A 24,378-nucleotide genomic window follows, 5' to 3' on the forward strand; every position below is an offset into this window, starting at 1 on the left:
TAGAGGTCACACTGTTCTGGGATTTGAACTCATGTAAAACTTTTAATAGCTAACTGCTGTCAGCCTCTGGGGCCGACCTTCACAGGCTGTGATTGAATCGGTGCTGGTGAAGGTTACACAACACTGTGATGAGAGGAGGGTGCGCTGGGATGGTAATTGGTGGGTTTCCGTTGAATAGGTTTGATTAAAGATGTAAAGATGTCATGCAGATGTGAAGCTGTGACTTCAAAAAGACCAACTGGACAGGTAATGGGTTGAAGTTTTATTATCCTCTCTTTCATGGCATGTTCTTGCACAAGGACATTAGCCATATCTGTCCGTATTAAAAAGGACAGGAAATAAATCCTCACATCAGTATGCTGCATGACCATACTTCGTGTCTTTTACCCTTAAAAAATATCTAATGTATACGCATAATGTAACAACTCTGAGCCTAATATCAACACTGAACTTTAGTGAAATAAAACTGTATCCACATTAAAGGAGGAATGCCACTTTAAATACTCTAATAAAGATATATATGATCAATTTGTTATCAACAAATTCCTTCATTTTGCGGTGAATACAGTTTCCTTCAATCCACCTTGTCTCTATTATACATTGGGAATCCCTTCCCAAAGTGCCTTCTCATGTCCCCTGGATGTGGGTTGTAAAGTTGGGAATTGGACTCTTTATTAAAATATAAAGGTAACAGTCAGTGGAGCATTGTAAACACATTGAGAATATCTTCATGTTTTCCATTGATGTTAGTGAATAAGAAAAATATACCAAAAGACAGCAAAATAGCCTCACAATAGTCTATACAGTGTAGACAGCTGTCTGTTCTAGGCTACTAATTAAATGCAATTTTGCATCTTCAACATGCCGCAACCTTCTTCACAGACTGAAGATAATGTAAACATCATATTTAATGTTTAGACTAGCAGTTTGCAGAGCTTGGAAATAAGCTACACAGTCTACAAACAATCCGGTATAACAGTGAAATAATTGCATTTTTCAGTCAAAAACACATCTACTGTACACTTACAGTACAACTCTTATCACTGTGTACATACATTCTACTGTCAATGTAGAGAAAATATCAATTGTTGCATTCAAGCAATAATTGATCACACTGTTCTCATCTTCGCTAAAGGTACTTCATTTTCACCTCTTCAGTCTTTTGTCCTTCATAACACCTTTTATGCCTCCTCCATCCTGTCTAACAACAAGGATTTCCTGGAACCCCATTAACATCTACTCTTGTTATTAGTTTTTTGTTTTCCTCAAGCCGCAAGACATCACCCATCTCTGACCGTCCTCTCAGCTCACTCAGAGTAGATAATTACAGTAATCACAAACGAATGCTTGACACAGCTGTCAGGCCTCGCCTTGCGGTGACTGATTTCGCCTGTGAAGCTCATTGAGGACAACGTCGCTGTTCGAGCCGTCGGATATCCCACTGTCCATAAACACAGAGCCTGTGGGGAGAGAAATAAGATGTGGTATAAATTATATACAAATTGTATGTATGTATTTTGACATCAACATGTCAGAAATTGCAGATTGCAACTTAAGAATGTACCGCTGCTATTGGTGCCGTCGCTGATGACGGAGGAGCTTCGAGAGGTGAGAGGGAGAGCTGAGGTGGTTGCTGTGGTGACGGACATATTCCTGTTGTTCTGGGTGGCCGTCCGACTCCATTCTGCAGAACAGTGTAAATGACCGAGCTTGTGTGAGTTTCTTAATGTGCTGAATACTGCTGTTTTTATTTGGTCTAATCTGTCAAATCAAATTTTAACAACTACATGGAGACCTTTAGGTGCCCACCTGAGTTTTCAGCCAGTCGCAGTTTCCCACAGCAGAGATAAGTCCTCCACTGCCTGCGGACGTTCTCCTTAACGGCACAGTGGAAAACAAAGATGAAGAAACCTATGGAGGACAAAATAAATAAGACATAAATAAACTTTAAGGACACAGTCATGCATTATGGTTCGGATAATATGGGTAAACTCATGTAAATTTTCTCAAAATAAATATTGTTTTCTAAAATGTTGGTGTACAAACTCATGTGTCTCACCTTGCAAAGAGTTGAATATGGAGAAAAGATAAACAAAGGGTAAGTAGAGGGGTCCCCAGGCGAACAGAGCGAACCCCCAGGTGAGGCCAAGCAGGAGGATGAGGCCAGCGATGCTGCGCAGGTCAGTCATCACTCCCCTGTTGGGAGACTGGTTTTGGGGGTTCTGCTTCTTGATCCGGGCCAGCTGGACCATAACGATGATGAAGACAAGCAGGCACAGCACAAAGATCAGGATGAAGTAGGCCACCACGCCCACATAGAAGGCTATGTCATTTCGCAGCCAACAGCTACAGGAAGACACAAACTCATTTAGAACAAGATGGAGACTGAGTTTCAGCACCATGGAGAGAGACACAAACAGACATTTCAGTTTTGCTGATTCAGCACCAAAGACAGAGCCCTCACAGTGAAGATGATTATTTCATCATCCAGTGGTCAAATGTCTTAATGACAGGAAGAAAAGGATAATTTCTTGTCTGTCAGTCCCATTATTCCAGCAAAATACTTTCCATGTTAAATAGTCAACATAGGAAGAGATGTATAAAATATGAATGTCATGTTGATATGGTTCTTGTAATTTAGGTTTCTTCTTAATGAAAAAAAGTTTTGAATTTACTTATTTTTTTCAGTTAAGTACAGTATGAAATTTTTGCTTGGCCCCAGTTGTATCACTGCTCTACCCTTTGAACTACATGAATATGATCTGTAAACAGAGCTGGTATATTTGCAGATATGCTCAAAACATGCAAAAAGAGTCATTTTAAAGAGGGCCATAAAGATTTAACTGTTACTTACAAGTCATCTGTAGTGCCATCTCTGTATTTTCCATACGATACCAGACCATAGTTATCTTTGTCCACTGATATTACAATGATCACCACAATAAGAGGAATACCTGCAAACACCAGGATATTTATCAGCAGGACAACTAAATAACAAAAGTAAACGTGAAGAAGAAATTGTTGCTTCAAACCAGTTTAAAAGTATATTGATTCATACATTTGTCTATCTATAACCTCATCACACATTAAAAGTAAAGTGTTGTTTATAAATGGTAAGATAATGTTCTTATGTTCTGATATTTGTAACCTTCTCAGTTAAACATTTAGTGGCATTTTGGAGGTCAGTGTTCAGATACCCACCCCAGCCCATCAGTGAGAACTTGAGCATGTATCTGCTGAGGTAGGGAGTGAACACCTGGACGATGCTCAGGTACATATGCAGGGCCTCAAGCCCTGCCCAGGTGAACGATGTCAGCATAAAGTAGTGCAAGAAAAAGGCAGTGCTAATACACAGCCCAGTGGCTGGGTAGAGTGCCAGCCAGCCGTCCAGCAAGAAGACCAGGTTAAGGAGGAAGAGGGACATGCAGAGCTGAACCAGGATCTTGGCAGGAATATCCCTGAGCAGTTTTCTGCATGGAAAGAGTTTGTTAAAAAACTACAAGGAATAGAAACTGGGGTAAATATTAATTTTTTGCACTGCATCTTGTGATTTGTATCTCTGGAAGATTATTTTTCAGTTTATTTTAGTTTTGAAAATGCTAGAAAGCTATCATGGTTATAAAGTTTGTTGAATGAAGCTAGTTTTGGCTTAGTAAAGAGATCTTGAGTCTTACTGAAATGAGAGATATGTCAATATGGTGACAGCGAGAAAAATAGCCGAGACGCCACAGCCGATGTAGGTGATGAAAGTGAGAACCTGTGCCTGCTGACGGTTAGTCATTCCTTCTCTGGACATATCCTGTATTTATGACAGAGCACACAAATACACAAATATAATGAACATATATTATACAGCTGTGGGCTGCTGTAGGGATTCTCCTTTAAATTCCTCAAAAAATAAGCTGTGCGTTTCATTTGTTTATGTAAATCATCGTAGAACAGTCTGAAATTTTCATTTGAAAAGCAGTATATAGATAATAATGAGTTATAGTTGTGATCACAGCTTCACACCAACATAAACAGACACTGACCAGCAGTATTGCAAAAGAGGTGAGATGGTTGCAGCTGCAGGTTGTATCCTCCGGAGTAGCATTGACAAGAGAGCAGCCGGCAGAGCTCCAGCCTCCTCCACCACCTAAACAACAGAACCCCAACAAACAGGAATATTCATACCTGTGGAAATCTGGCTCTTAACCAACTCAATCAGGCACACGTGTACTCACCATTCAGAGTGAAGTCCCAAAATACACAGGAGGCCATGAAGTTTGCCTGTGATGCAAGAACAAATCAGAAGTCGTGGTAAAGGCAAGAAGCATCAAACAGGAAGTTTGATTGATTTTAAAGCATGTATTTGTATTTATTCACATGTGATTTTCAGGTAACTGTTTTTTTTTTAATCACTTTAAAAATGACAGATTTTCCCTTGTGTTTTACAGTTTTATTGTGACTTTTCAGCATTATGAATTCAGTAAGTGGAGGACATAAAGACTAGATAATCTAAATGTTGGCAATTTAATTATTTAATAGATTACTTGTGGCATTCAAGCTATGTGTTACTCTTTTCTGGATAAATAGGCTCATGAAAGTAAGAACAATTTTGTGTGCACACTCACATGTATGGGGTTGGTGTTTCGGATGGTAAACTGAATGTTTTCTTTCAGGTTGCTTATTGACATGTTGGCTATACTGGCGCCCAGAACCGGACTGACAAGAGTTTCATTTTTTAATGCTGCATCCTGCAAGGAGATAGATGAAATCATTTTCAACAAAGTTGCTATATTGTTTTCACGTTTTATTACAATGCAGTAATTGATCTAATATAAATCATATTTTTGTACATTATATAATGTCTATGGAACTATATCAGGGTATAAATGAAGCAAGAGTGTTGGGATAAATGAGGAAATAATGCATATCAGTATACACATGAACGTGAGTAAATAGTCTGTGTAAAAATCTGAAGGTGATGACTCATTACAAAATTACTACAAATGTGACATTGAGGAAGCACCTTGAAGAATGCAGATTTGGTGAAGAAGGTGAACTGGACCCTGTTGGCCTGCTGCTGCTCCTCAGGACTCAGGCCCTCTGTGATGGAGGAGGGTAAGAATACAGACCCCATGGCAGGCTCTGAGCTCCTGGACTGGGACCTGCTTAAGCCACGGAGCTGGACACACAAAATGTTAATAAATGGTTAATGAATTAAATGTTTCTTGTTTTTTGTCATCTCCTTATTTAAAGTTGGGCAATGCAGTTTTCTAACTTTCTGAGTGAATTTTAAAATATTTTAAAGTGCCCTCAACATTTAAAGACACTATGTTCATGATGTATCTGTTTTTGTATTGTTTTTTGGAAACTTCTATCTATGTAATGCATTTGCACCTGAACTAAACTAAGCTTGGGATACCTGAACATTATTGGTGTTGAAAATGTTGACAGAGATTGTTGGAAAGTTGGTCCCATCCACTCTTTGGACTGCCAGAACCACAGAATCTGAAGAAAGGATCACTCTGTCACCAGTGAGAGCCAGCTTAAGACCCAGGTTATCCACCACTCGAATGAGCCTGTTGGTAGGAAAGAAGACAAAGCGATTTGGAAAAATCTGAAACATGTGGAATTACATGGTTGTATGTAGGTGGGGTTTGTGTGATTTGTACCTGTTTGCAGATGCTGAGAGGACCTCTGAGTCAACCTGCATCAGGTTGCTGACTATGTTAATGGTTTTCTTTCCCACTTTCTGAGATACTGCGGGGCCTTCCACAAGCTTCTCCAAATCCCACACCACTTGCACTACCTGTAACATCGGTTTGATTAGAGTTTACCTCCAAAATGACAGATCTGCCATTCAAAAGGAGTGGTAACTACAATAACACAGTATTCAACACACATTTCAGAGGAAACAAATGAATTCACTAGTGAAGTTTAAGTACTTGACAGATGTTCTAGTTTGGCAAAATTATACTTTTACAACTATATTCATATTTCTATTATTTAAACTACAGACTTATCTATTGATAATTGATGGTTTAAGGTTTTTTTTCTTACATTGGAGCTTGCTGAATGACTGAGTAGAATAGAGACATATCCAAATACTGTAATAGTTACTTGAAATCCAGAACTCTGTGATTAATTCATGTCAGTTTGGTTTGTTTCTAAATACTAACTAGTCTTACACTCATACCTTCAATAAGTATCCAAAAATTGGAGATGGTTTTATGCTAACTTCATCTAATAGTTCATAATGCAATAGATCAGTAGCTTCACCTGTGAGGAGTTGAGCTGAGATGCATCCTGTGTTTCATTCAGCAGCAGGTCCACTTGTTCTTCCTTTGCCAATTGACTGGTTGTTGTCTCCTTTGTGGTTCTGGAAGTAATTCCAGTGCCTTGACAAGGAGCACAGGAAATAGTCATATGTCTTAGTTTTTGGTGTAGGATTGTGTTATTGGTTTAACAAATCAAAACTAAGGTCAACGCTGCATTGGTCTAACCTTGTAATAAAACATTCACTTGTATTATTAGCATAAATATCCAGGAGCTGCTGAACAGAAAAGTGTCCCATCCATGATGATAAAAACTAAAGAGCAACATACACAACATCTTCATAAACAACAAGAAGAAAATGTTATTAAAAGAATGGCTTTTACACTCTCCACTCTCCATCCCTACAAAGTCATTAACAGACAGGATTACATTTAAGTCCATAGAATGCTGTCAGAAGTCTTTTGAAGGACCTGTGTGTAAGATTTAGTGGCATCTAGTGGTGAAGTTGTAGATTGCAACAAAATGAATGTCCCTCCCCTCATCTACAGTGGCCGTAAAACTTGTGAAAAATGTGAAAGACCCTCTTTAGAGCCAATGTTTGGTTTGTCCGTTCCACTAGATGCTACTAAATTCTACACACTGGACCTTTAAACCTTAAAAATAATTACACTGAGTTGCTTTTCCAGCCATTTCATTTGGATCCACCAAATCTTCCTCGGCAACTTCAGTCAAATTAGTAATAAAAATAGAGGATTTTTTTACATTACATACCAGCTATTGTGTTGGTTGTGCTGGTGAGGGTGGTGGTTTGGAGAGTTGTTGTAGTTGTTGTAGAAGGCAAGGAAACCATAGCAGTTGTGGTGTTATCCTGACCTGGAAGTGGACCATGTGCAGTAGTAACTGTGGTGGTCGTGGTTGAAGTTGAAGTTGTAGATGTTTGTTCAAGCAAGGTATTTGCTGCTGTAGTTAAATTGACTCCCGGTGCTTTTGCTGTTACAGTGAAATTAATTGTTAAACTGCTTGCAGTTGAGCTCAGATTGAAGCTGGTTCCTGCAGTTGTGTTGAGATTGGACATGGGACTGAAGCCTCTGGCGGCCGTAGTGGAGTTGGTGTCTTTTCTGTTGGTTGTCATACTGTTGTGAGGGACACTCACTGTGGTGTAATGTGTTGTCTGGTTGTTCAGTGGAGTTACTGTGGTTTTAGTGGTGTTGTCGACAGTAAAAGTCATATTGTCCACAGTTGAGGTTTTTGTAGATGTTGTTGCATTGTAAAGAGTTTCATTAACTTGTCTAGCTGTGGTAGACACAGTGATGTTTTTATAAGGAACAGCTGTGTTCTGTTGTGTTCCCCTAATGGGTACGGTGGTTACATGGTCTGAGGTGGTATTGTTTTGTGATATAGAAGTAGTGGTTATATTCTCTGCTGTTGTGTAATTGTTAGAGGCTGTGGTTTCATTGCTCATCATTGTGTAATTGGTGGATGTTGTTACTGTGCTATTCGTCGTGTTACTTGTAATCGTAACGTTGTGTAAATTCATGTTGTCGCCAGCTGTAGTTACATTTGACACTGTTGTGTAATTGGGAGATGTTGTGAAAGTGCTAATTGTTGTGGTACTTGTACTGTTGTGTAGTTTACCGATGGCTGCAGTTTTGTTTTCCACTGTTGTGTAATTGTTGGAGGCTGTGGTTACATTATACTCTGTTGTGTAATTGTTGGAGGCTGTGGTCATATTGTACTCTGTTGTGTAATTGTTGGAGGCTGTGGTCATATTGTACTCTGTTGTGTAATTGTTGGAGGCTGTGGTCATATTGTACTCTGTTGTGTAATTGTTGGGGGCTGTGGTCATATTGTACTCTGCTGTGTAATTGTTGGAGGCTGTGGTCATATTGTACTCTGTTGTGTAATTGTTGGAGGCTGTGGTCATATTGTACTCTGTTGTGTAATTGTTGGAGGCTGTGGTCATATTGTACTCTGTTGTGTAATTGTTGGGGGCTGTGGTCATATTGTACTCTGTTGTGTAATTGTTGGAGGCTGTGGTCATATTGTACTCTGTTGTGTAATTGTTGGAGGCTGTGGTCATATTGTACTCTGTTGTGTAATTGTTGGAAGCTGTGGTGACATTATACTCTTTTGTGTAATTGTTAGAGGCTGTGGTTACATTATACTCTGTTGTGTGATTGTTGGAGGCTGTGGTCATATTGTACTCTGTTGTGTAATTGTTGGGGGCTGTGGTTAGATTGTACTCTGTTGTGTAATTGTTGGAGGCTGTGGTCACATTGTACTCTGTTGTGTAATTGTTGGGGGCTGTGGTTAGATTGTACTCTGTTGTGTTATTGTTGGAGGCTGTGGTCACATCGTACCCTGTTGTGTAATTGTTGGGGGCTGTGGTCATATTGTACTCTGTTGTGTAATTGTTGGAAGCTGTGGTCACATTGTACTCTGCTGTGTAATTGTTGGAGGCTGTGGTCACATTATACTCTGTTGTGTAATTGTTGGGGGCTGTGGTCATATTGTACTCTGTTGTGTAATTGTTGGAGGCTGTGGTCACATTGTACTCTTTTGTGTAATTGTTGGAGGCTGTGGTCACATTGTACTCTGTTGTGTAATTGTTGGGGGCTGTGGTTAGATTGTACTCTGTTGTGTAATTGTTGGAGGCTGTAGTCACATTGTACTCTGTTGTGTAATTGTTGGGGGCCGTGGTTAGATTGTACTCTGTTGTGTAATTGTTGGAGGCTGTGGTCACATTGTACTCTGTTGTGTAATTGTTGGGGGCCGTGGTTAGATTGTACTCTGTTGTGTAATTGTTGGAGGCTGTGGTCACATTGTATCCTGTTGTGTAATTGTTGGAGGCTGTGGTCACATTGTACCCTGTTGTATAATTGTTGGAAGCTGTGGTCACATTGTACCCTGCTGTGTAATTGTTGGAGGCTGTGGTCACATTGTTCTCTGTTGTGTAATTGTTGGAAGCTGTGGTCACATTGTACTCTTTTGTGTAATTGTTGGAGGCTGTGGTCACATTGTACTCTGTTGTGTAATTGTTGGAGGCTGTGGTCACATTGTACTCTGTTGTGTAATTGTTGGGGGCTGTGGTCATATTGTGCTCTGTTGTGTAATTGTTGGAGGCTGTGGTCATATTGTACTCTGTTGTGTAATTGTTGGAAGCTGTGGTCATATTGTACTCTGTTGTGTAATTGTTGGAAGCTGTGGTCATATTGTACTCTTTTGTGTAATTGTTGGGGGCTGTGGTCATATTGTGCTCTGTTGTGTAATTGTTGGAAGCTGTGGTCACATTGTACTCTGTTGTGTAATTGTTGGAAGCTGTGGTCATATTGTACTCTGTTGTGTAATTGTTGGAAGCTGTGGTCATATTGTACTCTGCTGTGTAATTGTTGGGGGCTGTGGTCATATTGTACTCTGTTGTGTAATTGTTGGAAGCTGTGGTCACATTGTACTCTGTTTTGTAATTGTTGGAGGCTGTGGTCACATTATACTCTGTTGTGTAATTGTTGGGGGCTGTGGTCATATTGTACTCTGTTGTGTAATTGTTGGAGGCTGTGGTCATATTGTACTCTGTTGTGTAATTGTTGGAAGCTGTGGTCACATTGTACTCTGTTGTGTAATTGTTGGAGGCTGTGGTCATATTGTACTCTGTTGTGTAATTGTTGGAGGCTGTGGACACATTGTACTCTGTTGTGTAATTGTTGGAGACTGTGGACACATTGTACTCTGTTGTGTAATTGTTGTAGGTTGTGGTCACATTGTACTCTGTTGTGTTATTGTTGGGGGCTGAGGTTAGATTGTACTCTGTTGTGTAATTGTTGGAGGCTGTGGTTACATTATACTCTGTTGTGTAATTGGGGGATGTTGTAAATGCACTAACCATTGGATTTCCAGTTGAATTTGTACTGTTGTGCAGTTTTCCATTGTTGATGGCTGTAGTTTCATTATACATTGTTGTGTGATTTGCGGAAGGTGTAAACGTATCAGCTGTTGTCATGTTGTACATAGTTTTGTTATTGGGAGCCAGAGTAAATGTGTTGGCTGTAGTTAGGTTGTACTCTGTTGTGTGATTGTAGGACGGTGTATATGCTTTGGCTGTACTTACATTGTACACCCTTGTGACATTGGGAGTGGGTGTAAATGAATCAGCTGTAGTCGAATTGTACACTGTTGTATCATTTGGAGAAGGTGTAAAAGTGTCAGCTGTAGTGGTGTGATTTGGAGAAGGTGTAAATATGCCGGCTGTAGTTTCATTGTACTCTGTTGTGGCACTGGGAGAAGGTGTAAATGTGTCGGCTGTGGTTGCATTGTGCAGTGTTGTACCATTTGGAGAAGGTGTAAATGTGTCAGTTGTAGTTATATTGTACACTGTTGTGTCATTGGGAGTAGGTGTAAAAGAATTAGCTGTAGTTGCATTGTACTCTGTTGTGTCATTGGGAGTAGGTGTAAAAGAATTAGCTGTAGTTACATTGTACACTGTTGTGTCATGTGGAGAGGGTGTAAGTGTGTTGGCTGTAGTTGCATTGTACTCTGTAGTGTGATTGGTAGTAGGTGTAAATTTGTCAGCTGTAGTTATATTGTACAGTGTTGTGTCATTTGGAGAAAGTGTAAATGCATTGATTGCAGTTACATTGTACTTTGTTGTGGTATTGGGAGTAAGTGTTGTTGTGTCGGCTGTAGTTACATTGTACACCATTGTGTCATTGGGAGAGGGTGTAAATGAATCAGCTGTAGTTATATTGTACAGTGTTGTGTCATTTGGAGAAAGTGTAAATGCATTGATTGCAGTTACATTGTACTTTGTTGTGGTATTGGGAGTAAGTGTTGTTGTGTCGGCTGTAGTTACATTGTACACCATTGTGTCATTGGGAGAGGGTGTAAATGAATCAGCTGTAGTTATAGTGTACTCTGTTGTGGCATTGGGAGTAAGTGTTGATGTGTCAGCTGTAGTTACATTGTACACCATTGTGTCATTGGGAGAGGGTGTAAATGAATCAACTGTAGTTGCATTGTACAGTGTTGTGTTATTTGGAGAAGTTGCAAAAGTGTCAGCTGTGGTAACATTGTACTCTATAGTGTGATTGGGAGACAGTGTAGTTGTGTTTAGTGTTGACGTAATGCGAATAGTTGTAGCGTTTTGTAATGTTAGGTTGCTGGCTGAAGTTGTGGTGGTTGGTAGTTTAGAGTTCATGGAGGATAACGTGATAGACTCTGATGTGTTTTGTTGTGCTGTGGTTGTTTTTTGAAGTTTTGTGTTTTCAGTGGGTGTCAGCAATGTTGTGTTATCAGATGAAGTTGTCTTTTGTGGTGTTGTGTTATCAGAGACAGTCACAGTTGTGTTCTGAGAGCTGGTTTGGAGGACAGGTTGTGCTGTCGAGGACTGTGTACTACTAAACACTGTAAATGGAGTTGTCTTGTTAAGCTGAGTTGTTCCTTTTGATGCATTTTCTCGTTGAGTTGCAGGAGTATTTTCAGATGTTGCGTTAGTTTGTTGGGTGGTATTAGTCACAGTTGGTGGTGTGGCTTTAGTAGCTGTAGTGATGTCGCTTTTGGTCTGAGTGGAAGGATGCATTGTGCTTGGCCTGGTTGTGAGAGGCTTCAGAGGGCAGCTGTCACTCAGAAGCACAGCAAGAGTTTCACTGGCCTCACTATGAAAGAACAGAAAAATATTATAAAAGTCATATTAAGTTATGATGAATTAACTCCCACTAGGAAACTTGTCTCCATTTGACCCATGTATTCACAATTTTTGGGAGGAAAAAACACAGAAAAAAATAACTGACAAAACATTTTTATAGGTTATGGGTATTTCTCAAACATTCTTTGGCTGATACGATGATAACTTACTGGATATAATTTATAGATAATGAATGAACAAACTATGTTTCTCAAGTCAGTTTAGTCAGTTTAGGATAATTCATTTATTAGAAAACAATAAAAATGATTTTTTCTACTGTCTATGTACAGTCAGTCAATGTTTCTGTGCTTCATAAGTGGAGTAGGTGTAGCTTGTAGTTGTATTCATCTTGTTTGTTGTGAGCCCAGTATGCAGTTTCCATTCTGCAGACTGTCTCACAAAGAGAAATCCACCTTCAAATATCCTTCTTAGAGCCTTAGGTGACATCCATCTGTTGTTCCATGCATTCCAGCTGGTCCTTTTTTGTAATTCACATCCTCCCTTAGCCTGCTTTATCTATAAATTTAGTTCAGTATGTGAGTTCCTAAATTTTCCAGAATGATCATAAATATCTTCAGAGGCACCCTTTGTTTTTCACGTGCCCTTCTTCAATAAAAGAACTGCAGACTGTTCTCTAAATACAGCTTTGGACAAACAATGTGCATGGTTCAGAACCCAAGAAAAATATTACAATATCAGTTTTCTAAAGCCATCATTATAGAAATATTTCCTTACCATTTAAGCAGAGTACGGTCAGGTTGGCAGATATCAGAAGTCAGCAGGTCACTGGCAACCCAGGTCAGGTTGGACGCCAACAAAGTATGAACAGACAAACCAGGAGGACCACATACCACTGAGGACAGACATATGATACATGATACAGGTTTCATAACAGGAAGAAATATGCAGTAATATTGGTAAAAAAAAACCTCAAACATGCAGACTGACCCATGCGAGTAAGTGGCCCTTCATTTTCGAAGTCATTCGTTCTGTCAATGAGTTGTTGCAGAAGTTTACTAAGGGAGCAACCATTGACAGGTCCAGACATCTCCAGTATCACCATACAGCTGTGCAACCTACAACCAGCAGCAGAGGGGTTAAAAAATCTTACATCGATATTCATTATCAAATACATTACATTACTGTTTGTAGTGCATTCCAAGATTAATGATTTTCTTCAACAGTGTGCCGAATTTCTGTCATCTGAGCCCTTGTACTTCCCTAATGTCTTCCCTAATCCCTGTTGCATCTATCATCAGTTATAAAATAATGATACGTAAAACATCACCACCAAAAAGTGGGCCCTAGAACTTTACTTTAAATCAGTAGTGTTTTCATTTTCAGTTCAGTTTTCTACAGAATTCCTTTAAATGCAAAGAACAGTGGATAATGTTCTACCGGTCTTGTGTCCCATGGCATTCCAGATGAGCAACCTGCATAAAGAAAATGATTTATGAAACATGATTGACAGTTCTACTTCTGAGCAGAGGATAAAATAAAATGGTGTCGTTATCATGGTGCAGCATGATTTACCTTGTAGTGCTTTGAAATCTCTGAATATTCTTGGCACTCTGACCTAGAAACAAAGAATTGTCCAATTATTACCACCAAAACGCTCTTATATTCAGTATTGAGGTATCATTCGATGTTTAGATCATTTAGAGTGAACAAGTCTACTAATGAGTACAGTTTGGCTAATTTAGTTAGCTTTGTACTGCTCATTGGCTCTTTACCATTTGTAAATGGTAAAGAGCCAATTACAGCACAGTACAATAATACTGGCAAAAATACTGAATTTCAACATGGTCTACATGTATGGTGTAAGTGATTCAAAGTAGATAGAGACTTACCCTCCCCCTGCGGCGCATACATGACTTACAGGATTTGACAACTGTCAAATAAGGACACAAAGTCAATATACATACATACATCAGGGAAAAAAGTTCAACCATACTGGGCTGTACATACCATTTCATTTAGGGAGTCAAGATTAACAGTATCACTGATAATATTGATTCTTATGGCAAAAAACTGGCCTGAAGAGAAAACAAATAACAATAAGAAAGAGAAAACAAGGTATCTCATACTTGTACATATCACTTTAAATTGTAATAACATCCCATATAGTCAAAGCACACACTCACTTATCACATTTAACATTTAGCAGTGTGTGGGGGTGAAAGGAACACAAACATATGCAAAAATATGTTTCTCTTGACATTACAGAGCAGACATATGCAGACAGACAAGCAGACAATTTCGTACTTGCAGAATTGCAGAAAGCAGTGCAGTTACAGAACCGAGGTGCTTCCCCTGAGGCAACGACAAACACGATTACAGCAGCAGATGCAATACTGAATTCTGGTGATTTTATTGGTTTCTGTGTTTTTGGTACTCACTGCCACAGGGTTCTGTCTGAGGTTGTGTAGCTGGAATGTAGTCGGGCTCTATGAGGGAGCTAGTGAATAAACTTTGGTAAGATACAGATTCACACATGCTCATGTACACCGAGTGTATAGAGAAAAACAAAAGGGCTGCTCACCATGTAAGATCGGAGTATTGCTTTTCCTGACAGATATCATCTAGTGAAGATGAGGACATGCACCTCATAAAGCCGCCACTAGAGGACTCCATATCCCCACACAGATCTAGACCTGATGTGGACAAAATTAAATGGTTATTATTACTTTTAAATTCAGGTTCAGATTTATGTTTAGGTTTAGGGTAAGTCTAAGGTTAGGATAGAGGTTAGATGTGATGGTTAAAGTTAAGGTTAGAGGTTAAGGAATGCTTGCAGGTACTGAGGTACAATGCAACTGTGTTTGTTCGTGAATTTTTGAATGTTCGTGTCTACAATATTTGTATGTGTTTTGATCTGTCAGTGTTTTGCATGTGTTTTAAGCGTGGGTGCATTTTGCATGTTTGGAAAATACTACGTGTGTTTATGCTCATACAGTACACTGTAACTGTGTGTGTTTACTGTAAGTCTGCACTATTACACGTGACTTTGAGAGTGGGTTTGAAGCCACAATTTGTAATTCAAATGTAATTAAAAGTATAGATATGAAACATGGTTTCACCTCAAATTGAGTAGCAGGTCTTGAAATACACGTTTGTAAGTTTGTAATGTTTTCTGATGCAGTTCTTTTACATGTCAAGCAGTTTATATGCTCAAATAACTGGGTATTAGTGATGGAGTGTGCATGTTGTTTGGGTGAAGATAACTATATATAGGCAGGTAGATACAATGACTGATTGATAGCTGCTCACCGACTCTCTCCACCTCTCCCATGATTGTTGCTTTTATTTCTTTAACTCCAGCTCGCTGCAGTGCAGAGATTCCAGCCTGCTGCAGTTCACACGCTGAGACGGCATTTGTGAGCTTCAACAGCACGTAGCAGTTTGTTTTGCTGGAAACAGAAACAAAATATTCACACCACTGTGAGGAGGTACAATCTGAAGTATGTATGTAGCAGTTACACACAATTGCTACTAATGTGCTGTTACCTGATTGTGCTTTTTACACCACAGTTCACCTTTATTACCTGCAAAGAGAGATGGGGAAAGTTGTAGTCATTTGCCTGCCTTACAGGAGAAACTTTACTCTAAATAAGTGAAGAGTTATTTCCGGGACAGACTCACCTGAGCTTCTGTGTTACCCTGACAGAGATCTAAAAAGCCTGTTTCCGTTGCCTCACCTTTGTTACTGCTGCAACCAAACGCTTTTGACACCTGAGTGAAAGATGGAGAAACAGAGGCAGAGAGATACCGTTACTGTGTGGGAGGTGATGAGAGCTAAAGACATACATACAGTTTGAGCATGAAAAGAATGACACATTTTATTCGCTCTGTATGCCAGAAATAAATACAGTGACTGAGGTTAAAGTGCAGACTTTCAGCTTGAATTTGTAGATGTTTGGGAAGTGTCACCCTTGTTATACATAGGGCACCAAAATATAATGGACTATTATGGGTTGAATCGTGTCTTTTTTTTTAATTATTCAGACAGCTTTTGTTTGTTAAAATAATAAATAAATAAATCACATTGAAAATTGGTGCTGTCTGTCTTGTTTTCAGCCCTTTATTCTAAGTGTCCCTAAGTCAGGACCATGGGGTTTTGCTTTTGTTTTTTGTTGTTTTTCTTTTTTTTTTCTTGTTAGTAAATCCTTTACAAATTAGGAAGCAGCTCAACCCCATCAGATTTGTGCTGATGCAGTAGTGTGCTGAATCAAAGCTGAAAGTTTAAGCTTACGCCTTCATGAGGGGCCAAACAGGAACAATGAACAATTCAAACATCACGTAAGGCATTGCTCAGTAATCATCTGTGTCACCTATATTGTTACCTGTCTTTGCTTTACACATTGTAGTACCAGTAGTGGTTCAATCAAATCAATCCAGCCAAAAGAACAAACAAAAAATCAAATTCCAACATAATTTCCAACAAATAGTCACAAAAAGTAAATAATAACAGTTCAACTTAGCTTGTAAGGAAATACCTCAAGTCTTGCTCTGCAGTTCATGATGCGATAGTGTGTTTAATTTATGTATCCAAAACGCTTCACATTAGATCCAGATAGTCAATTTGCTTCTTGCAATTCACTTTCTAACTACCTTGAAAGTGCAGACTATAAATTGTGTGGCTGTGTTCCAGAAAAAGGTTTTGCTGCAGGAGAAGTTGGATCCTGTCTCCTAATGGTGCCTTTGTGTTCTGAAATCTGAATTTTCAGTTGTCACTTTGTCCTCCCCACATACTGTACATCAAGCCTCATGGGCATTACAGCATGTAAACAACCCCACCGGTGGCACAAGTAGCACATTAAAGATCTGTCCTGAATGGGGATTAGGGTTGTGTTATTGCAATGAGTGCATGACAAGGAGAACTCGGGTTATCATGGACTTTGGTGCGACTTCTCAAATCTGAAGATTTTTGCCTCTTGTATGCAAAAAGAGGAGGGTCTCTAAACAAATTTCAAACTCTTTCATCAGAACTCAAAATATGTTTTAATACTATAGATTTAATTTGCAATCAACAAATGTTTAAAGTCTGTGATCCTCAGTAATCAACTGATCAATGGTGAGATCACTGGTGAGTTACTGCCAGGTTGCACTGCAGCCATCTTCACTTTTTATTTGTTTTGAAGGCCTTTTTGCCCTCAGTTTGTGAAACATTTGTCTTTTGACTGACTTGGTGGGTCAGGAACATTCCACTCTTTTGCCAAGAGGTGCAGCACAAAATCCTCAATTGAATATCAGTGTCTCTGCCTGAATTAGTATAGTTTTTAGCAAGGGAGCTCCACCCACTGGTGACTGAAAATCACTGTCAGTTCTGTTGATACTGTATGATATACAGTACATTACTTCCTGATTAAAAGCGAAAGAAGACAGTCAGAGAAGCCAAAGACAATCTGACAACTCTTAACCTTAAAAAACATGCTTATGTAGGCGTTGATTTGTGTTGAACTGAAGCAAAAAGCTGAACTGAGGACAGAGGCAGCACTTGATGTAATCAGAAAAATCACTTACTGATGTACATTTGAACTAAGATGTGATTGTGTAACTTGATGATGAATTTTTGAAATGAATCTTTGATTGAGACAAATGATTTGAATCAGCAAAGGAATTTATAATTTTGTCCTCCAGTTTGACCCTAAAAATACCCTAGTCCTACTGCATTATATTGTTTTAAAGTACATATAAAAGGGCTATAATTCCTATATACATATATATATATGTATATATAAACACCCTAAATACCTAAAAGGCTGAAAGTCAGCACTTAAACACCTCAAAGCAGTTGTTTAATTTCAAAACTGTTGTGCTGGAGTTGTAAGTGAAAAACAATGAAAGGATGTTAGTGTCCTACTTTTTATGGAGTTAACTTAATATACTGTGCATATGCACCTCTGGTAGAAAAGGAAAAATCAGCATTACTACCATTTTTGATGCTAACGCACACTAAGTTGAACTGGTTGGAACCAGGAAAGAAGGAGAGATTGTTAAAGGTCAAAAGTTTATATCAACACGTCATCCAGGTTTCTTAATTACACCGTGTTAAATAGCGATGGATGGTTGACAATCCAAGTCAAAATTAAATTTCAGGTGCATCATGGGGTTGGAATGTGCAGCAATTTTTGGCAGGAATTTGTTGCTGCTCTAACAAACTAATCTTCTGCCAGCAAGACTTGTTTATGACAAGGTGACATTTAAAGCCATTAGATGAATGACACGGTGTAGAGGTCGAGGCTTAAAGGTTTATGAGAAACCTAAGAAATTTTCACTCTCACCAAGTTTTGGACATCTCTCTCAGTCTTAGTGCCTCTTTCAGCCTCCACACTTATAGTCATCCAAAAGTAAGCATCTGCAGAAGAGAATATGTCGTAAGAAGGTGGTAAGCGTACAAGTATGCATCAAATCAAACAAGCAGATGGAACAAAAGGTGAATATAGCTTACTCTCATTGGAACAGAGTTTGCTGATGTCACAGTTTACTGGTGAGGATCCTAAAAGAAAATTTAAGTTTAGTAACACACTACTTATACTGACTCTTTAATTATACACCCACACAAATATGTACCAAATGTGTATGTGTCAGATGTGTCAGACTAACCTGTTGTGAGTGATCTTCTGGGTGTGGTTTGCTTGTCAAGCAGAGTTTTGATTAAAGAAGTTTTGGTGCTAGTTGAGATCTGATTGGACGGACTGGCAGTAGAGGGCGGAGTAGATCTCGCAGTTGGAGACATGGCGTCTGTAGTAGCTGTTTGATGACTGGCTACAGGTGAAACTGGAGCTGGATCGCTGTTAGTTTTCTCTCCAGTGGCAGGGCCTTGGGCTGTTGTTGAATCTGTACTGGAAGCTGTGGTCGGGTTGAGCGTGCTCAGTGTGGTGGTGGGTGAGGTGACATTTGTTGAGGGTTTGACTGACGGAGGCTCTGACTGACTGCTGTAGACTGTGGTGCCACCAGGAGATGTTGATACTTAAAGTGAAGGACACACAGTGGCTTTAATTGTATTTGGGTATAATACCTCAAGTAAATATCCAAGACATAATTAACAGCACAATTCTGGTTTGACTACTAATATTTGTATTGGTGTCATAAACGTGGGATCTGGGGACATGGCGACCTCACTTAAAAGAAATTTGAGGCTAAAAACAAAATGATAATACAGGTTTTGAAACCCCCAAGTTCACAAAATGTATTTGGAAGAGAAAACAAACATGAACAGTGAAATTATAAACCAAACTATCTGTTCACAGCCATCACAGTTTACAGGAAGTTTTATATTACCTGGTTAAACTATTGGCTGTAGGATGTCGCTATGTTCCCAGATCATAGCAGTTATTTCAGTGATTATAATTTTATCATAACTGACAGAAATTATGGACAAAACTACAAAAACAAGACCCAAACTGAAATTAACCTTAAATTTCTGTTTCTTTTTGATCATTTACTGACATGACATTCTTTGTTCTAATAATTCAGTGTCTGATACGCCTCTCCAAAGAAAAATGCTCTCATTCACAGGAGTATCAGTGCCAAAAGGAGCACAAAATGGCTTCTGATAGCCATGACTGAAAAGATAAACAAACAAGCACTAGGAACAAAAACTCATCAGCAGAACCAACCAAAAGTAAAAAGGTACCAGTATCAGTTTGTTCTTCTCTGAACATCTGCACAAAATGTATCCAAAACAACTTTAGATCGTATTACATCTGCACCTCAGTAACATGCTGGCAGCCTCTCTCTCCCCCTCCCTTTCCCCCTCTGCCTCTGTGTGTGTGTGCTTGATTGCGGGAGTGGAGTCAGGTCACCAGCTGCCGGTTGTCATCATCATCCTGCTCTGCTTCATATACCTGGTTTCTACCTCAATACCCTCTAGATCATAGACTCTATTCACACAGTCAGTCACGTTTCCAGCTGAATTCGTTACAGTTCTGTCAGTATACAGCATTTGCCTAAGTCTTGTCTCTCCGTGCCTGTAGAAGACCTCAGCCTGACTCCGGCCCTGTCTCCAGTCATCTCGCCTCGCCTGCCTTTGTCAGCAGCTCAGCACACTCCCTGCTCCCTGGATACCACTCTGCTCTGGCTCTCCTTGGCATTTCCCCTGCTTTGCTTGGCTCCAGCTTCCGCCTGGCTCCCCTCAGCATTCCCTCTGCCCTGCTTGGTCTAGCCCACACCTAAGCGTGTGCTCCAGTCTCCTAGCTACCAACCCACTAATAAACTATCTTTCTAACTTACTCACTGCCTCTGGGTTCATTAGCCAAGCCTTAACAGATTGGGAAAATGGCACTATTCCATGAAAACAGGCTATTTTAAATGTATATAAGTATAACTTGTGCAGTAATATAAATTAATGTACAGTTGTTTGGGTTAGTTGTCATTATAGTTGTACCATCACTTGTACTAAAGTGGCATTATGTAATGGCCCCCTAAATAAGAAGTCACTGTCAGCATCACTTACCTGTGAACTCTGTCTGGTTTCTAGTGTCAGTAACAGGTGTTGCTATGACAGGACGTGAGGTAGTACTGGGTGAAGGTGAACCTGAAAAAAGTGAAAGTAGGTAGAGAGAGTATTAAGTGATAATCAGGAGGAAGCATTGCTGTTCAGAAAATTAGAAATATTGTTTTATTAGATATTATTCTCTAAAAAGAGAGATGCTTACCAGTTGAAGGTGGGAGTAACCGTCCAGATGAAGTTGTAGTTGCTGAAAAAATAAATGTGGTCATTAAGATTTTATCCCTGCACTTCAAGCATGTGGTGTACCTCTGTTCTCTTTTTTCACTCTTGTTGTCTCCATTTATCTGTTTCACTGACTTTTATTACAGTTGTGTAAACTTTCAGAAGGTAATTTTTCCCTAGCAATTAACCTACTCATTTTTTAGTAGCCTTATGGAAGTTTTACAGCTTAATCCTCCCCTTTCTACTATTAACTGTACTTACAATTTTAGTCATGACTCTCTTAAAAAGCAGATTTAGATGTGGAGAAGCCAACTTGGTTAAATAAAGGTCAAATAAAACACCAAATAAACATTTATAGTATGGGTTTTTAGTTTGTTTGTTTGTTATCTGTTCCTCTAACCCAAGTATATACACTCTGACTAATATACACAACATGCATGTAAATGTGTAAGTCACCTGACGACACCGCTTTTTTGATTCCGTAACCAGAAGCCGAACGTTTCAACCGCCTGTGGTCTACAAGACACATAAAAACATGCAACATTCAACATCCACCATGCTCTAACTACATGCACAACTACAATAGTGTAGTGTAAACAAATACTAGAGATGACAACAACACAAAAATCCCATTTGAAATGCAATGTTGACATTCCTTTAAACCCCAAAAGGAATTAAAAATGTTTCTAGGTTCCTCTGGCACTACAAGAGAGGGTCAGGTGAGAAATTCATGTCCCAACAGTCAGATACATTTGTGAAAGAACAGGCTGCAGTAGAGACTGCTGTAATGCAGGATGAATGCTGGAGGACTTCTATGTTAAAGGTGCAGTGTGTAGAATTTAGTGGCATCTAGTGGGACGGACTCGGCAGTAATGGAATATAATATTCATAGGTACGTTTTACTTAGTGTATAATCACCTGAAAATAAGAATCATGTTCTTGTTACCTTAGAATGAGCCCTTTATATCTACAAAGGGAGTGGGTCCTCTTCCACAGAGGATGCCATGTTGCAACGCCATGTTTCTACAGTAGCCCAGAACAGACAAACCAAACACTGGCTCTAGAGAGGGCCTTTGTGTTTTTCACGAGTTTTGCAGCCATTGTAGGTTCGTTTACCCTCTTGGAATGGGAGAGAGAGGGGGAGGGGTATTCAGCTGGTTGCAATTTGCAACCTCACTATTAGATGCCACTAAATCCCACATACTGGTCCTTTAACAACTACTGCAAACATGCCATGCTATATGCACAAGACTAAGAGCTTGATCAAAGTTAAAACAAATATCTACAATTAGGATCAAGCTGTTTTTAACACGTCTGTCTCACCACACATGAGGTTGGGGTCTCTCTGTCTGGCATTTGGGCTGGTCAGGCCCCAAAACTGAGCATTCCAGCCAATCACAGTGCCATCCTCGCAGAGACCATGATTACTGAGGTCCGGCCATATGCGGAACAGGTACACCTCCACTTCTCCGAGCACGACTCCCGGGGGTCTGTCTCTAGGACGACAGCCCAGCCACAGGGAGCCAGATGGAGGGATGGCCTGAGCGATGACTGTCCTCTCTGCGACCATTTTCCCATCGACCTGAAACATCACACACAGCTCCTATCACTATTATTGCAGAAACAGAAAGTGTTGAGCAACAAAGTAAATAAAGGCTCTAAAGTTTGAACCAGTTCACTCTTGCACAAATCTGCTCTACCTCATTCCAGTTTATTACAACTTGTGTCTTATTTTTGTAGTTTTGGTCTTCATCCCTACCAGTAAGACTGCACTCACCAAGTTATTTGCTGAAATCTGGGTAATATGGCCACATTGCTCAAATGTAATCCAAAGAGGCAAGAAACAAGCATTCACATGATCAGATGGGTTTTAAACAAACCCCACATGAGCCAAACTTACTTCGAAGAGAAAACAAAGCCAAATGGTAAAATTATTAACCAAAATTTGGTTGTAAACATCATACTTTTTAAACCGACTTCATGATTCACCTGTGACCTGCCTTACTTGCCATTTTACCTTCAAAAAAAGTGGTTAATAATCTGACTAAATAGTGACTGTACAGTGGGGCAGAACCGCTGTACCACAACAGTACAGTATCTATTTTTATGTATTGTTTTTGTGTAGCCTGCAATAGCACACCACAGGTATTACCTCCAGGCTAAATGAGTTGCCCAGTACATCTCTCCTCAGGCACACCCTATGCCAGTGTGTTGGGGACAGCCGGAGAGGGAATCGATGTCGGACCCTTAGCAGCCATCCGTACAGAGCCCCATCGTCTCCCTCCAGACCCAGCTCAGGCCGGGGTGCGTGGACCGAGCTGTAAGAGAAGGCCACCCAGGCTCCTGGGACGACCACACGGATGTCCACACACACAGTCATCTGAAAAAGCAGTGGCATGGCGGCCCTGTCCTGCAGGGTCCAGTGGTCCTTACAGCCATTTAATACTGCCTTTGTGTCTCCCAGGAAATAGCCAAACGCTGAAGTTAAAGAAGTGAAGAGAGATATGGTTGAGTTAAATCTCATTGTTTAGAAACTCCTTTTAGCACTATGCAAAGTACAAAGGGGAAAAGAGGAAGTGCTTACAGTAAATCCACAAAGGCTAAGCTTCAGTACAACTATTAATGCTAGTTAGTTAGCATAAAAGATTCAACACAGCTACAGTATCATCATCAATTCCTTTTTTTAACTTTCATAAATGTGACCACTTTGACAAAAACTGATCATTTGTTACACTTTTGTTTCTGACATAGAATTTTGGATCACAGCTTTTCCAAAAAGTATGGATTATTAGTCCCAGAGTAAAATAAAGTATATTGTAGGTTATTAGTTTGTAGCTATGCTAGCAGCCTGGCTCTAGGGATGACAATGTTGGTCTGACTGCCATGAAATTTGACACAGATATTCATGTTCCAGAGAGCATGAATCTTAATGACTGTGGTGATCCCCTGACTGTTCCTCTAGTGCCACCAGCAGTCCTTTACTTTAGTTTATGACCACATATCTGCAAAACTAATGACATTCCCACCAGCCTCAGCGATGCACTTTATATCTCTAAATTTAGCTAATGTTTGCATGCTAAACTAAGACAGTGACCATGGTACATGGAATATTACCTATTCTGCATGTTAACAAACTTATTTGCATGCTGACAGGTGCAAAAAATTTCCATTTCCCTGAAGTAAAATCATAATTTAAAACTATAAACTCTGTGTGCCTCTGTGTACAAGATGTGCTACAAAAAATAAATTTGCTTTCCCTCGCCTTGACTTGCCTTGCCTTACTTTGATTTTTTTCTCTTGATATGTGAGTCACTAATTACCTCTGGGTGGAGTGGTTGCCAGCAGTGAAAGCCAGATGGCTAGAAGGAAATGATGCGCCCATCTCCACTGGCCTCCAGAGCAAAGGCCATACATCCTCCTGGAAACACAAGAAATGACACATCATCCTCCTTTCAGTTTAATTTGGGATTATTTGCCTTTACATTGTTATTTGTGTTGGCTACTTCTCTATCATTCACTGATGGCTTAACCAAAATATTCAAATTTCATTCATATTATTTTTAGAGAGAACAAAAAGGTTTTTTTGCCAGCTTCCTCTTCCCATATTCCTGTAATCCTCTCCCCTTCTGTGCAGTCTGTGTTTCTAGATTTGCATATGATCATAGCATCTGATTGCTCCAGTCATACGATTACACCAAAATTCTGCTATACTAAAACTTCTGTAAACTAAAACGAGCTGATATTATCTGCGGCTTTGTCTGCA

The 24,378-nt window shown here is 39.7% G+C and overlaps 1 protein-coding gene across 1 annotated transcript; it reads right to left on the minus strand.

Annotated features, from left to right (window-relative positions):
- Positions 1-275: 275 nt before the first annotated feature.
- Positions 276-24,029, minus strand: adgrg2a (adhesion G protein-coupled receptor G2a). Its single transcript, XM_067578870.1, has 30 exons — positions 23,936-24,029; positions 22,768-23,093; positions 21,939-22,197; positions 21,072-21,131; positions 20,397-20,477; positions 18,545-18,883; positions 18,390-18,437; positions 18,223-18,296; positions 15,637-15,670; positions 15,209-15,454; positions 14,481-14,592; positions 13,472-13,514; positions 13,337-13,371; positions 12,887-13,014; positions 12,672-12,791; positions 7,033-10,194; positions 6,265-6,383; positions 5,658-5,794; positions 5,408-5,564; positions 5,012-5,167; positions 4,614-4,736; positions 4,224-4,269; positions 4,032-4,135; positions 3,675-3,799; positions 3,202-3,470; positions 2,855-2,954; positions 2,060-2,346; positions 1,810-1,911; positions 1,565-1,684; positions 276-1,460 (listed from the first exon to the last, which is right to left on the minus strand). The coding sequence occupies exons 1-30, from the start codon at positions 24,027-24,029 to the stop codon at positions 1,360-1,362; spliced, it is 7,107 nt and encodes a 2,368-aa protein (XP_067434971.1). The 3' UTR covers positions 276-1,359.
- Positions 24,030-24,378: the final 349 nt, after the last annotated feature.

This window comes from Thunnus thynnus, chromosome 21 (assembly GCF_963924715.1).
Source record: "Thunnus thynnus chromosome 21, fThuThy2.1, whole genome shotgun sequence".
Lineage (NCBI taxonomy): Eukaryota > Metazoa > Chordata > Actinopteri > Scombriformes > Scombridae > Thunnus > Thunnus thynnus.

What these genes read in the sequence shown, in the direction of transcription:
- adgrg2a (XM_067578870.1), bottom strand. Translation starts at nt 24,029, where the DNA reads ATGTATGGCCTTTGCTCTGGAGGCCAGTGGAGATGGGCGCATCATTTC. An exon ending in GGCAACCACTCCACCCAGAG is followed by an intron (nt 23,094 to 23,935) that starts GTAATTAGTGAC and finishes CTTTAACTTCAG; the next exon opens with CGTTTGGCTATTTCCTGGGA. An exon ending in CCGTACTCTGCTTAAATGGT is followed by an intron (nt 10,195 to 12,671) that starts AAGGAAATATTT and finishes ATGAAACTACAG; the next exon opens with CCATCAACAATGGAAAACTG.